This window comes from Nanorana parkeri, unplaced genomic scaffold (genome assembly GCF_000935625.1).
Source record: "Nanorana parkeri isolate BGI_ZX_2015 unplaced genomic scaffold, ASM93562v1 scaffold204, whole genome shotgun sequence".
Classification (NCBI taxonomy): Eukaryota; Metazoa; Chordata; class Amphibia; order Anura; family Dicroglossidae; genus Nanorana; species Nanorana parkeri.
This window is the reverse complement of record NW_017306472.1, coordinates 1,064,859-1,079,724: the sequence shown is the minus strand read 5'-3', so window position 1 is coordinate 1,079,724 and position 14,866 is coordinate 1,064,859. Positions and strand designations below refer to the sequence as shown.

Sequence of the window (14,866 nt, the reverse complement as noted above, 5' to 3'; positions counted from 1 at the left end):
AGCCAATCTCTGTGATTGAAGATTTCCCACACACAGTAAATGGCACCAGACAAATGCCAACTGCAGACATCAAAGCTTTGTTAACTAGATAATGCACAATCTGACTACAAAAAATATATCCAATTATCCTGGTACAAGTGCATGTTCATTGACCGATTGTGCATGCTTATCGGTTCTGCTGGGGAAGAAGGCCCAAACAGGGAACGTCTGCTGTGGCTGGGTGGAGTAGAGTGTTATTCAGGAGCCCACTTCTGGTAGTTTTTAGTGCAACTCTTCCTGTACTGAGAACTAGGTATAGTCAACCCTCCCCTACCTGAACACTCAACCCTTCCTTACCGGAACACTCAACCCTCCCCTACCGGAATACTCAACCCTACCGGATCACTCAACCCTTCCCTACTGGAACACTCAACCCTCCCCTACCTGAACACTCAACCCTTCCTTTCCTGAACACTCAACCCTCCCCTACCTGATCACACAACCCTCCACTACCTGAGCACTCAATCCTCCCCTTCCTGAACACTCAACCCTTCCCCTTCCTGAACACTCAACCCGTCCCCTACCTGATCACACAACCCTCCACTACCTGAGCACTCAATCCTCCCCTTCCTGAACACTCAACCCTTCCCCTTCCTGAACACTCAACTCTTCCCCTTCCTTAACACTCAACCCGTCCTCTACCTGAGCACTCAATCCTCTCCTACCTGAGCACCCAACCCTCTCCTACCTGAGCACCCAACCATCCCCTACCTGAGCACTCAACTCATCTCCTACCTGAGCACTCAACTTGTCCTCTACCTGAGCACTCAACCCTCCCCTACCTGTGCACTCAACCCGTCCCCTACCTGAGCATTAAACCCTCCTCTACCTGAGCACTCAACCCGTCCCCTACCTGAGCATTCAACCCTCTCCTACCTGAACACTCAACCCTCCCCTACCTGAGCACTCAACCCTCCCCTACCTGAGCACTTAACTCATCCCCTACCTGAGCACTCAACCCTCTCCTACCTGAACACTCAACCCTCCCCTACCTGAACACTCAACCCTCCCCTTCCTTAACACTCAACCCGTCCCCTACCTGAGCACTCAACCTTCCCCTACCTGAGCACTCAACTCATCCCCTACCTGAGCACTTAACTCATCCCCTACCTGAGCACTCAACCTGTCATCTACCTGAGCACTCAACCCTCCCCTACCTGAGCACTAAACCCATCCTCTACCTGAGCACTCAACCCTCTCCTACCTGAACACTCAACCCTCCCCTACCATGAACACTCAACTTGTTCCCTACCTAAACATTCAACCCTGTCCCCTACCTCAACATTCAACCCGTCCCCTACCTGAGCACTCAACCAGTCCCCTACCTACGGACTCCCCCCTCCCCTACCTGAGCACTCAACCCGTCCCCTACCTGAACACTCAACCCTCCCCAACCTGAACACTCAACTCGTTCCCTACCTAAACATTCAACCCTGTCCCGTACCTGAACATTCAATCCGTTCCCTACCTGAGCACTCAACCCGTCCCCTACCTGAGCACTCAACCCGTCCCCTAGCTAAGGACTCCCCCCTCCCCTACCTGAGCACTCAACACGTCCTCTATCTGAGCACTCAGCATTCCCCTAAATGACCCTTACACTAGCCCAACTTACACTTAAAATAGACACTAATACCTCTTTGCTGTACATTCACCACAGCCAGAACCTCTGCATCAAAATCTTGCATCCTAGGACCAAAAGAACCTGATCCAGGCCTACAGAAATACACACTTCCCAATCCAACCATATATAGTTGGATTGGGTTTAAATCCTCTGATGAAAAGCTTTTTCCATTTACAATATAGTTCTTGCCATGCTCTCAATATGCACATACACAAATCTTTTGTAAGCACATCCAGCTCTGCAGCGTTCCCACACTCCGGGAGGAAGAAACATGGACAGGGAATGGCATCCTTTTACGAGGGATGTTGACACCACTCTTAGGACAGCAGTCTGTGTATCTTGGAAGGCACATGCGATGTATCAACAGTCCCAGACAACAATGCATTTTATTTAGGCCATAGGTTTTACAAGTTTCATTTAACCCTCTCAACACAAAACTGTATCTAATATCAACCTAATTCACTTCTTTCTTTCCTCCTCTCTTCCAGAAAATGCTACTTAAGAAGAATTGTGGAGCAAAGACTAGAGTTATTAAAATACGAGTAAGTACCCAAATTACCTTTTAATACACACGGCGGCTCAAGGCAAAGGTTATACAACTGAGCACAAAGACAGCAATTAAAACCCATTAGGGGTTCTAACCCTTGACTGCTTGATAAGAGCAATAGCTTTACCCCAATAATTGAAAGGAAACATATATCAAGTTGGAAGAGAGAAGATTATTATGACAAATTCCCATAGGCAACAACCAGAACTTGTGCCAGTCACAGCTATATTGTGGGCACCTTAACACTAGCTTGAATGCTTTCCCTTACCGTAAGTGCCGGGAAGGCAATGTACTAGCCCACATACCCACTTAAAGGGTAAGTTTAATTTTGTAACCATGTTTCTTGTTACACCATATTTATAGTATACCATGAAACATAATTACATTCCCAGCCCCCCACCCACTCACCTGATTCGCAGGGCTTTTCTCTCCCCAGGCTGCTTTCTTGTTTAGAATTTGGCCCGGCTGTGCATGGCTGCATTCACTCAGCTATATCAACCATTCACAAATCCTATCACAGACACTATAGTCTCATGTGTCAATGCACATTTTGTTATTAGTGTGTGTGAAATTATTGATTTATGTATTTTTTGGCAAAAGTTTGACTATGCCTTTAAGTGATAAACCAAAGCTGACAGTACAAACCCTGGTGCGATAAAAGAAAACCCTGAAAAAAAAAGTGACAAACCAAAATTCTGCAGGGAGGGAGGGCAAGGAACCTTACCAAAGAGCTAATACAATCAATTCTCCTATTTATGGCCGGTTCTCACCTAAGCATTGTGCTAAACCCACATCACCCTGTGATTAGGGCACCTCGTGCGTGAGTCTGTTTGCTAGGTGCCTTGCCATTCATTTGAATGGCATCCCAGCACACCTCCCAGCAGCCATGTGTTGCAGCTCAGCGGGCGGTACCGCAATACTCTTTGTTGCAGTGAAATGTAGCGCAAGCACTTATTTTTCCCACCGCAATGCAATACATGGTATTGGGCGAAGGGGGTTCTTCACAGTAAGAGCAGTTAGGGTCTGGAACTCACTGCCACCGGCAGTGATTTCAGCTAAGAGTGTGGAATCGTTCAAGAAAATTTTGGACGATTTCCTGAGGGACTGTAATATACAGGGGTACAGTACTCCTAAGAATGAGATGATACATGGACTATACACATCAGCAATAGGTCGGACTTGATGGACTTATGTCTTTTATTCAACCTCAAATACTATGTAACTATGTGGTACTGCGCATTGCACTACAATGCATGGCTGCTGGGAGGTATGTTGTGGTGTCATTCCATTGAATGGCAAGGCAAAGCACCTAACGCACGGTACTGCATGATAAGTGTGCTGTGCAATAGCTTATGCTAAATACATGGTATTGTGGGTTTAGCGCAATGCTTGGGTGAGAACTGGCCGTAAATAGGAGAGTTGATTTTATTATGTCCTCAGAGTTCAGCTTTAAAGGGTACGTTCACTTTTCCACTTTTTTTGGGGGGAAATGGAATTACCCCCTCCAATCTGTCCCCCCTCCCCCCAACTATACTTACCTTTTGGTGAATTATCCTTACCCTTCGCTGGTATGCGTGTACCGTACCCCGTACTGCCGTGTAGTGCAGCCCTGCGCTATGGATTTTGAATTTCGATTACAAATGGCGAGCACGCATTGGTCATCATGCTGTATGCACATACTATCGGAGGGGAAGGAGCATTAGCTGAACGCTAAGTATAGCGGGGGGAGAGGGGTTCAGATTGGAGGGGTAATTCCATTTTCCCAAATGTGCAGGTTGCAAAAAGAGGGGTTAACCCATTTATGTGCAGAGCCTTTAATTCATCTGTATAAAACCGTGCAATGTGAAATGTTCCACAGGTCAAGTTCTATTTGAGCCAAATACAAATGAAATGCAAATTAAATTTATATGTGCATCTATGTATAGAAGAGTACTTGAAATCTGCAGCTATGCAGATAAGATGTCTACACCAGGTGGTTCCCACCATCCCTGTGCTGACTTCCTAGGTTCTGCATTCCTGCTATGAGGGCCTCCCGCCATCTCCGCACTGGGTATGCACAATTGCGATGCCCATTATGAAGGGTTCCCACCATCCCTGTGCTGAGTTCCCGGGTCTGTACACCTGTTGTGCCCATTATGAGAAGTTCCCACTATCGCTGTACTGGGTTCCCGGGGTCTCAACACCTGCTACACCTATTATGAGCGGTTCCCACCATCCCTGCACTGAGTTCCCAGGTCTGTGCCTATAATAAATGGTTTTCTGCTGAATTTTCTGTCCAGCTTAGTACACCAGGTCCGACTAATAAACTATTACCTTTGAGTAGACTGATCCTTTCATTTGACTAAAATTCTTCATCAGTTATCTGTGCATTCATCTTTTTTATTCAGTGGTTTCTGAACCTTCTGTTTCCCTGGCGATTCTGAGGTGGATGATGTATATCGAGTTATACGGTATATCCAGCAGAGTTGCTGGATTCCTAGAGATCAGTTGAGCATCCCATCCTTTTTCCTGGAAATTCCTCACCTTAAACAAACTGCACATGAACACAAAAAAACCCCCATTGTCTTCTTCTACATCAAAGACCAGGATATCTAAACATGGGGGGCTGGATTGGCTGAGCACAAAAAGAACAGGCTTGTTACTGGTGAGAGGCGATCAGCGTAAAATCTTGATGACGTCCATGAATGCCTTACGGACAGCTGTATGACAGAAGTGAGCTTAGCACCAAATTTACTGTGTACGCTCTGCACGCTCTCTCTTCACGTGTGTAGCTTTTATAGACAGCTGTACATCAGTCCAAAAAGAGGGGCAACGGAGGAGGAAAGAGGGACAACTGAGGAGGAAAGAGGGACAGAAGGATTTCAAATGGTATCAAATGAGGAACATTAGGGAGATATGCAATGACACGTACTTTGGTATTGTATATGCATTGAAGTAATGCATCTTAAAGGAGAACTATGGGGGCTTTTCCCCATAGTTCTCCTTAGGGTAACGGGAGGACACAAACTAGCGTCCTCCCGTCACCCTAAGCTCAGTATACCGCGAGCTACAGCTCGCGGTATACTGAGACGCCGCAGCCAGAGCGGATCCCGACATCGATGTCGAGATCCGCCCTGCTGCGTGAGTGACAGCTGGCTCTGCCTATCTAGAGGCAGAGCCAGCTGTACCCGCCCCCTCCCCCGTCCGATCCGCCAGTCAGCGCTGGCGGATCGGAGCGGGGAGGGGGGAATCCAGCCCCTCCCCTGTCACGGCAGAGAGACGTGACAGGATCGAGAGGTGAGCGAACGCCGGTAATATGTTCGCTCACCTCCCGATCTACTGAGCCGACCTGTGACAGTCTCATTGTCACAGGTCGGCTAGAACTATGAGGTGATTGAAAAGCACTCACCTCATAGTTCTCCTTTAACACATGTCCTTGTGTGCAGTATGTTGTGAATGGCACCCCAACACACTGTACAGTAGCTGCCAGCACAACCCAAGCACATACCATAGTGAGCGGTGAGGTGTGTTAAAGCATTGCAATAGTGTGAATCTGCCCTAAAGGATGGTATTACTGTTAAATGAACCAGCACATTGCCTATACTGGATAAAGTAACAGGCATACCTAAAAGATGAACCATAAATGTTAGTCCAGAAATTGTCGCACACCGCTAGAATTAGTCTCTACGATTAAGCCCAAAGGAGTGAAACACGTTGGCTGTGGGTGATCATTAGCTAGGGACCACACTATAATGACGGGTGGATTTTAATACTTGTTTGATACAACTTTGATACTTGTTTGGTGAAGATCGATGATATGCCACTATTTCTAAACTAATGTGATTGTGGAATGTGGACAGCACCTGGGGTGAACCCTGTTAGAATACACATTATTGTATCTATTGCAACAACTCCTGCAGTATACAGTTACGGTCAGTAGATGGCAGTGTTTATAAGTTCTGTTATATCTATGGTAGATTCTCTGTTGTATTGAATGAGGTAGAGAATAAAGCTGTAGCTTCCTTCCTGTTTTTTCAATCCATGTGCAGCATGCATATCAGACTGTGTGCTTGTGTTTCTCTGTGAGGCTGTGCAAGACGTTCCAACAAACCCGAGCTGTGGAGCTTGGGTCTGGATGGAGTGGTCGAAGCTTCTCTCCCTTTTACGGACCATAAATTGATTTAGGTGTGGAATGTCAAGTATGGAAAGGGTTAAAACCGGTGTTTGAGTTAAAGAAAATGACTTTTTTATGGATTACCTGAGTACGGTCCCAGACTACATTCCAGTGACCCATTTATTGTTTATAAACCCCGGTCAGGTTTTATTGCTTGGTGAGAAGATGAGGATCTGGAGTAATAGATCTCATGATTTTGATTGGGAATGCCGACTGAGTGTCTTCTCAGGTGCAAGAACTTTATCTAGGAAGCTCTCTACAAAGCAGGAACCATGGCTTAGCTCTTGTCTCAATATGGCTGCAGGTACAGGAAGGAAAGGGACAGGCCATTGTCTTTGCTGTTTGTACATCGGAGCTCTCTGCCCTTCCGACGTCCCGGAGAAACCCAAAATCACATTCAGGCACTTGGTGGGCCCACGGCTCTACAGAGGGTTTCTTTTATTCTGTTATAGCCACTGGTTCACTTGAAGGATGAGAACATTTTATGAGACGAGGCCGATGGTGTGAACCCAGAATAGAATTGCATTTATGATCCAATTACCTCCTTAGTAATTAGTGAGCCTGTAGAAGAATATATTGGTGATGCTTATAAATCTCTCTTCATCTGTGGATAATTACCGCTATCATGTATAGTGACAGATGGCGGCATCACTGTGAGCGGGTGTTGGCTCTACTGTACAAGCGTCACCCAGTTCTGCCTTCCGGAGCTGGAAAACTTTAAGAGGAACTCTGGCACTGTGAATCTGACACTGTTTCATTCGTATTTTCTGGGGGAATAAAAGAGGCGGACGTACCGTCCTGAAGAGCTGAATGTGAGGCAAAATTCTAAAATGATATAAATATAAATATATGTATATATGTTTTACTCAACAATATTATTATTATTATACAGGATTTATATAGCGCCAACAGTTTGTGCAGCGCTTTACAATATAAGGAAGACATTACAATTACAATACAATTCAAGACAAGATGGTAAGGAGGGCCCTGCCCCTGAGGGCTTACACTCTAAAGGATTTGTATTGCTAGCAGCCCAGCCAGGTCTTTGACATTTCTTTTCTGAAGGCAGTTTATACATATGGTTTGGTCAAGAAGCCGCCCCAGTCTGTCGTTGGACAATGAAGGAGCAGCAGGAAGTCCTCTCTCCCTTCCTGCAAGCATGTTCTTAGTGTTAAACTGCAAAGCAATAGAACCTTGCAGGGGCATCCCGGTCTGCTCATAATACATGTTCTGGGGAATCAGAGGGGGAGGTTGGGGGTTAGTTGCTCTTTGTGCACGTTCCGGGGTGGGGGCCAGCTCGTGGTGCACGGTGTCCCTATTAGCTCACTGTTGTCACTGGAATGCTAGCCAAAGCATCCGCTTTTAGCACTCTGGGACGCTCTGGCCGGAAAGGGGGCAGCAGGCACACCTGCCGCTACCCCATGTGACCCAAAGAGATGCTGTCTGAGGCAACCGCTCCAGGCTGCCTCATTAGGGATGGGCCTCGGGCTGACAGTGCTGCTATTTCCTCTTCTGGTGACGAAGACGGGTGTAAGAATTTTAGTTTTGGGTAGAGTGGAGAGGGATTAGAACCCGTGTCATGTTTCTCTTGCTGTCTGTTTCGGAGTTGGGGAGACTCACCCTCTCTATTTGTCCTGGTGACTGTTATCACTAACTCTGAAAGTAAATCCCACATTATGGGTGGTCCCCGAGACAGGAATAGATGGGAAATCTTCTAATGGGGACAGTAGTTCTGCTGTCCAGCAAGGATTTCACTCTCTTTGGAGGGACTTCCATTAACTTTCTGTTGTGGCTATCAGACAGGAAGTGATCACCAAGGATTTCCCTCACTTTGGAGGGATTTCCTCTCATATCCTGTTATGTCTATCAGACAGAAAGTGACCACCAGGGATTTCCCTCACTATGGGGTGATTTCCTTTCACTTTCTGTTGTGGTTATCAGACAGGAAGTGACCACCAGGGATTTCCCTCACTTTGGAGGGATTTCCATTAACGTCCTGTTTTGGCTATCAGGCAGGAAGTGACCTCCAGGGATTGTTCTCACTTTGGGGGGACTTCCTCTCACTTTCTGTTGTGTCTATCAGACAGGAAGTGACCACTAGGGATTTCCCTCACTATGGAATGATTTCCTTTCACTTTCTGTTGTCGCTATCAGACAGGAAGTGACCACCAGGGATTTCCCTTACTTTGGAGGCATTTCCTCTCGTACCTGTTGTGGCTATCAGACAGGAAGTGACTACCAGGAATTTCCCTCTTTTTGGAGGGATTTCCTCTCACGTCCTGTTGTGGCTATCAGACAGAAATCTCCCCAAAGGGACACAGATGGCAAAAAAAGTGGACAGGGGGTATAACCCTTCCTTATTCTATGCAAAACTGAAAAAAAAAATGCTTTCAGTTCTACTCTAAAATAAAAGAGAGGGCTTTTGATATATGTTAAGGCACCAGAACCTAATCAGAAGCAGGACGGGTGCTTGGGTGACCTGAAATTTTAACCGTGATCCCTCTTTCTATAAATTAAAGTTAACTTTAACTGGAGTAATAAAAATAACATCTGTACATTGTAAAAACCTCCCCGCCACCCCACAACTCACATGTGGCTGTGACAGGCACATATATTTCACTCGAGGGGGGCTTCTGATGTTTTGGGGAGATATTCTACATCCTTGGCTGTCACCCGCCCTGCCCTCCAATAACACGATCCCGGGCCCGGGATAATGGACCTATTGTTCTGGAATGGAAGGATCCAGCAATCAGAGCTCTCGCTGCCTCCGAGTCATGGAAAGCCACGCTGGATTCATTACAGGAACATGTTCGGTGGCGTTCAGTCTCGATGTTCGCAGCTGTTTTTGAGGCACTAGAGAAAGTTCATAATTTTGCAAATTGAGAGCAGCAAATCTACAATGGTTCACACATGTCTCACATGCCTGCTCATTACTTGGTGTGATTCACCAAAAACATCTTCTGCCCCTTTATACTCGCAGAAAGGGATTGGTACTTAAAGATAGACACTGACTACAAAAAAAATTCAGTATATTTAATGGTGATATAAAACCACTCCGTGTGCACTGAACGCCTTTGCAAACACAGATATTACATTGTATAAGTTGCAGTGACATCATCACTGTGGGAGGGGCCCAGCCCACTACAGGAAATACAGGAGGGGCGGAGACAAGACCAGCCACTCTGCAGAAGGGGAGAGAGCAGCAGTGACCAGTCTGTAATACAGGGATTACATCTTCAGTGCCTCCCCTTCCCCTTCCTCAGTGGTTGAAGAAAACAGACCTCAGATGGGGAAGAAGCGGCACAGAAGATCAGAGCAACAGAGCGGCAATGGAGTGTCTGTACCTGTCAGCGCTGGAGGAGGGCCAACCCAGAGGGGAGTCTGCTGTGATGTACTGTGTATAATGGCACATTATGACAAGTGCTCTAGTTGCCCCTATCAGCTTCTTCTTATGCTTTAAACAGTTTTAAACTGATGTTTTACTATATTTAATACTTTTGCACATCAAGTGACCAAGCTGAAGACATCTCAGAAAGGTAAGTATAAAATAGAAAAAAAAACAAAAATGCAGCCGGGGTTTGGGGTAAGGGTAAGTAAGTAGGGGGGCCAGGAAGACTCTGAAAATTGAGATTTAATACAGAGTGCACCCTCTGAAATGTGGGATTTAGTACAGGGTGCACCCTCTGAAATGTGAGATTTAGTACAGGGTGCACCCTCTGAAAATTGAGATTTAACGCAGGTTGCACCCATGGCACTGGTGGCACGTACTATTTACTTTCAGACTCTCTCTCTCTCTAATAAGTCATTCAGCTATGTTTAGTCTGTGCTTGGGCTTTTCAGCTCTGTTAAGTCTTTTTAAGGCTAAGGCCTTATTCACACTGGGCATACATTTTCATGAGGTGTGCACACCAGTGAACAGCCGATCAGCAAGGACAGCTGCTGCGTGTGATTGCGCACAGCAGTCTGCTCTCCCCTGTGGGAGGATGCGACCGTACGGTGTCATCTGTGTGGGTACGGGTGTCCGCACTTGGACGGATCTGTGGATGGATCCTGTCTGCGTCCAAGTGCGATGGTTGCTATGCATAGCATTGCGGTCACAGCATGTATACAGGACTCAGCGGCCACTCTTCTATCTTTTGGGTGGTTTGCCAGGGAGCCATAAAAATGCAGCCCTGCCTGTTTCTACCCCCATTGCCACCCATCTGAATGAGGCCTAGGGGGCATGTCAGACAGGCGATTCTGTTGCTGGTGACAACTCCCCAGGGGCTGGATCACCAAGACACAACTTCCCTATTGCTATGGAGTGACTCATTCACTGGCCGGACCAGTGAAGTGCCACTACATCGCTCCTCCCTTCCTAACAAGTGATGTTCCAGGCCATTGAGGTGGCGGCTCCATTGGGCCCTGTTCACACTTTGCGTGATCACTCGTCATGCTTGTGTGCGTTTCCCATGCATCAGCCTATTAATTTCAATGGTGCCACACGCACAACAAATGTTTTTTGACCACACGTTTGTGCGTGGGCAAAAACACGTGTCTTGACGCCCGCATTTGGGCTGCTATTATGAAGTAATGGCACCGCAAAGGCATTGCAGGCTTTTAATGTGTTGTGTGAATGCACGTGCTTTGTTGCACGTTCACGAAACACCAAAGTGTGAACGGGGCCTTAGGGTAAATAGTTGCCACACCCCGGTGAATCTGCCACTGGCGGTTTGTAACGCTTGTGGCACAACTGCCTCTCCCACATGGTCCTAAATGCTAAACTAAACTCTGACTAAGCACCATCCTAGCTGCTGCCTATGTCTTATGAAGCATAGTCATCCCACCCTGACCCAGCAGCAAGTACCTGTGCGATAGACATGTGCGATTCGTTTCGTTACGAAACGAAATTCGTACGAATTTTCCTGAAATTCGTATATTCGTAAGCATACGAAATCTGAATTGCAGTTTCCGAATTATATCCGAAATACGAAATTCCGTTAACGAATTTTGGATCCGAATTTCTTTGAAACAGGAACTAATATTACCCCTGTAAATGAGGTTGAACAACATGACAAGATTTTTTTTTTTAATCCGAAATAAGGATCCGCTGCTGCTGAGAGTTGCATTACAATACAGGCAGGAAATACGAAATTCCGTTGACGTATTTTCGTTCCGTTACGAACATTCGTTATATTGAAGTTAAAAAGCAAAGTACATTTATATTGGAGTTAATGGTAGTTTTTTTAAAGTCCGAAATACGAAATTCGGATACGGAATCCGTTAACGGAATTCGTATTTCGGATACAAAAACAACTACCACATCGACTCCAATATTAACAAAGGTATTTTTGCTTTTTAACTTCATCATAACGAATGTTCGTAAAGTTACAAAAATGTGCCGAAACTAACGAAAATCCGTATTTCGTACGAATCCGAATTGAGTTTCGGATACGAATTACGAAATAATGAATATTACGGAACGAAACGGAACTAATTTTTTGACTGCGCACAAGTCTACTGTGCGAAGGGGACGGGTGCAGAACAACATTGAAGGAAGGTCTCCAGTCTGAGGAAGGAAGTGAGTTGTGCAGAGGGCGGCTGCAAACTCCATGCAGCCTGCTCATTTTAAATTTGTCTCTTTCAAAAGACTTCCATAAAAAGCAGCAAATGCTGGCCACAATAGCCAGTTAACATTTCCTGCCGAGGCTCCTGTGTGCTCCCTATTCTCTCCTGGCATTCTATTGACAGATCAGTTCAAATTCTGTGTTTATCCTGTCACCACCCCTCCAATAACTTGCGCTCTGCAGCTTCTGGGATCTCTCCGGGCCTGTTCACATGGGTTTCAGGTCCGGATCAGGCGCGTTTTGGCCGCGTTTTTGATGCGTTCCAGTTAAAAAAAAAAATAGCTTTTTTTTTTTTTTTTGCTGGAGTTGGGCTGTCAGTATGTTAGCTGCAGTGCAGTGCGTTTTTGACGCGGTTTGCATTTCAGGACCGTTTCCTGACCGTACAACATGTGACATGCAGTATTTTTCGGTCGTAACCTGAACGGACTGCGCACGTGAGAATTGTAGCCCATAAAACACATAGGGATACATTGGGATGCATTTTTAGTGCAGGAGCGTACTGATCAGGTCAGCACAGAAAACGGACGTCGTGTGAACAGGCCCTCAGACGGATTAATTTACATTTGCAGCGCTGCTTTTTTTTCGATTGTCCTCTTGTCTTTTCTTCCCTATATATAAGCCGACAGTGGATATGACAGAGTGGCCCGGCGTCGGAGCCCTGGCGGGGGGAATGCGATTAGCCAGCTCTTGTGTAACCCCGGAACAACCGAGCTTGGCTATTCCTGAGCGTCTTATCTGGCCGCGGAGCGAACTGCGGCCAGCTTCGGCCCGGTTTCCTGCCCCTTATCTGTCCTTGTCTCTCCTCAATAGAAAGAAATACTCCACTTCCCTCCCCGACACGGCAGCGTCTTTGAATCCCCGGCCAGGAACTTGTTTTGACATATTGCGTTCTTGTTTTAATATCCGTGACATTCTGCAGTTTATTTTTAATTAGGCCTCTTTCACGGCAAAGAATGGAGACACTCCCCGAAGAGAAAAATAGATCCAGCGTCTCTGGTCTCCATAATATCCAACAATTCTGCTGAATCCAAACATCAAAGTGTATCCATTTCTTCTGGGTGATATAGGGTTGCCACCTTTTCTTCCATCGAAACCCGAACAATCTAGTGACGCACAGAAATGTTTGTGGGAGAATGAGCCGCGGCATATTCATATGTAAATAGAATCACCCATTAATATGTAAATATCACAGTTGACGCTATTTTCAGTGGGAAGGCCCGTAGCCCCTATCTCAATTTTGGTTGCCCCTGTCTGCCTGACATCTTGTGTCCGGGTTTCAGCTGCCATGAAACCCGGACACAGCATTCAAAACCAGAACTGTCCAGGTGAATTCTGGACAGGTGGCAAACCTAGGGTGATATTGGGACTTTATAAAGCTCAAACTTCGAGATCCCACCTCCGGCACTTCTTGTATTTACATTTTCTCAGCTGTCTTTAGTCTGGTCATGTGATGCCCCCCAGGGGGTCTTTGCCCCTTCCCCCTGTGGTGGCAGCGGGAGATCCACACCCAAGTGCCGTACTCTACGGCATTCATCTGTAGGCCCGGGGCTATATCTACATAATGTCCAACAATTCTGCTGAATCTAAATATCAAAGTGTATCAGTTTCTTCTGGGCAATATCGCGACTCTATAAAGCTCAAACTTCGAGATCCCACCTCTGATACTTCTTGTTTTTACTTTTTCTCAGCTGTCTTTAGTCTGGTCATATGATGCCCCCTTGGGCCTTTGCCCCTTGCCCCTGTGGCGGCACAGAAGATTCTCACGCGAGTGCCGTACAGTTCTGTAAGCCCAGGGCGACTTGATGATGTACCCCTGGGGTACTGCGCGTGCACACAACTTTGATGACTGGAGCATGTGCTGTTGCTTTTGCACCGAGGCTCGGAATTCCACAGACTGCACATTTCAGATATTTTTGCTTGCAGACGCTCGGACATACAATGGGTCCCCGTTCACAAAAGGCGCTCATTGACATGCATTCACGAATTGTGTCGAAAACGCGCAAACATTACTTGGTAATGGCATCCCAAACGTGGCTGGAAAACAAGCGTTTCTTTCTCGCATTTGCTGCACGCTAATCGCTCACATACGCGTGGTGAAACTGCGGTAATCTGCTGCATGGGCTATTTTCCAAGTGCAACACCCATTGAAATCAATAGGCGGTGCGTGGCATACGCGGGAAAAACAAACAGTATGCCAAGGTGTGAACGGGGCCTAAGAGTCTATTTAGAAATTATGTCTTTGCAAATACTGCTCAGGTATTTTTGCTATGAGGTCTACACATTTCTAGTTCATTAAGCACCAGAGTTTGGTCAGGGTCAGAGACCTGATTTATCTCCGCTGCATAGCCTATTTGTTTATTTTTATTTCCAAAGTGCATTACTTTGCATTTATCAACATTAAACCTCATCTGCCATAGTATTGCCCACTCCCCTATTTTATCCAGGTCCTCCCGCAATGTTACTTCAGGAACACCTACAGGTCTTGTCCCTCCTCCAGTCTGTGACTGGACAGAGAAAGGAAAAGCAGCAGACTGACAAGTCACTCTGCTCTCTCCTCTAATCAGCATGCTTCTTCTTAGCATTACAGCACAACTGGTTGGAACCTTTGGCTGCTTTTTCCCTCTCCCAGCCTGAGCTTTGCTCCTCAGGGATTGCAAGACGTTGATTCCTGGTCAAAGTCAAGTACTTGCACTGCTTGTTTGTCTTTAATTTTGGCCTGGAGGTCAGCTCCAAGCTGATAAAAGTTGACCCGTCTCGCTTAAACAAAACCGGGAAAGTGTCCTGCTTTCCCTTTTAAACCCTTTACATTCCACAGTACAGTGTAAACACTGGCGCTTTTATAATAATTGTTCCACGTAGCCCGTCAATAAACATGTTTACTCCATCACACCCTATAAATG

At 46.3% G+C, this 14,866-nt stretch overlaps 1 protein-coding gene across 1 annotated transcript in view; it reads left to right on the top strand.

Annotated features, from left to right (window-relative positions):
- Positions 1-14,866, top strand: part of LOC108786344 — a 79,148-nt gene that overhangs the window by 56,014 nt on the left and 8,268 nt on the right. The window contains exon 4 of the mRNA XM_018555609.1: positions 2,149-2,202. Coding sequence (XP_018411111.1) covers positions 2,149-2,202 — 54 coding nt within the window. The remainder of the gene's footprint in view (positions 1-2,148; positions 2,203-14,866) is intronic.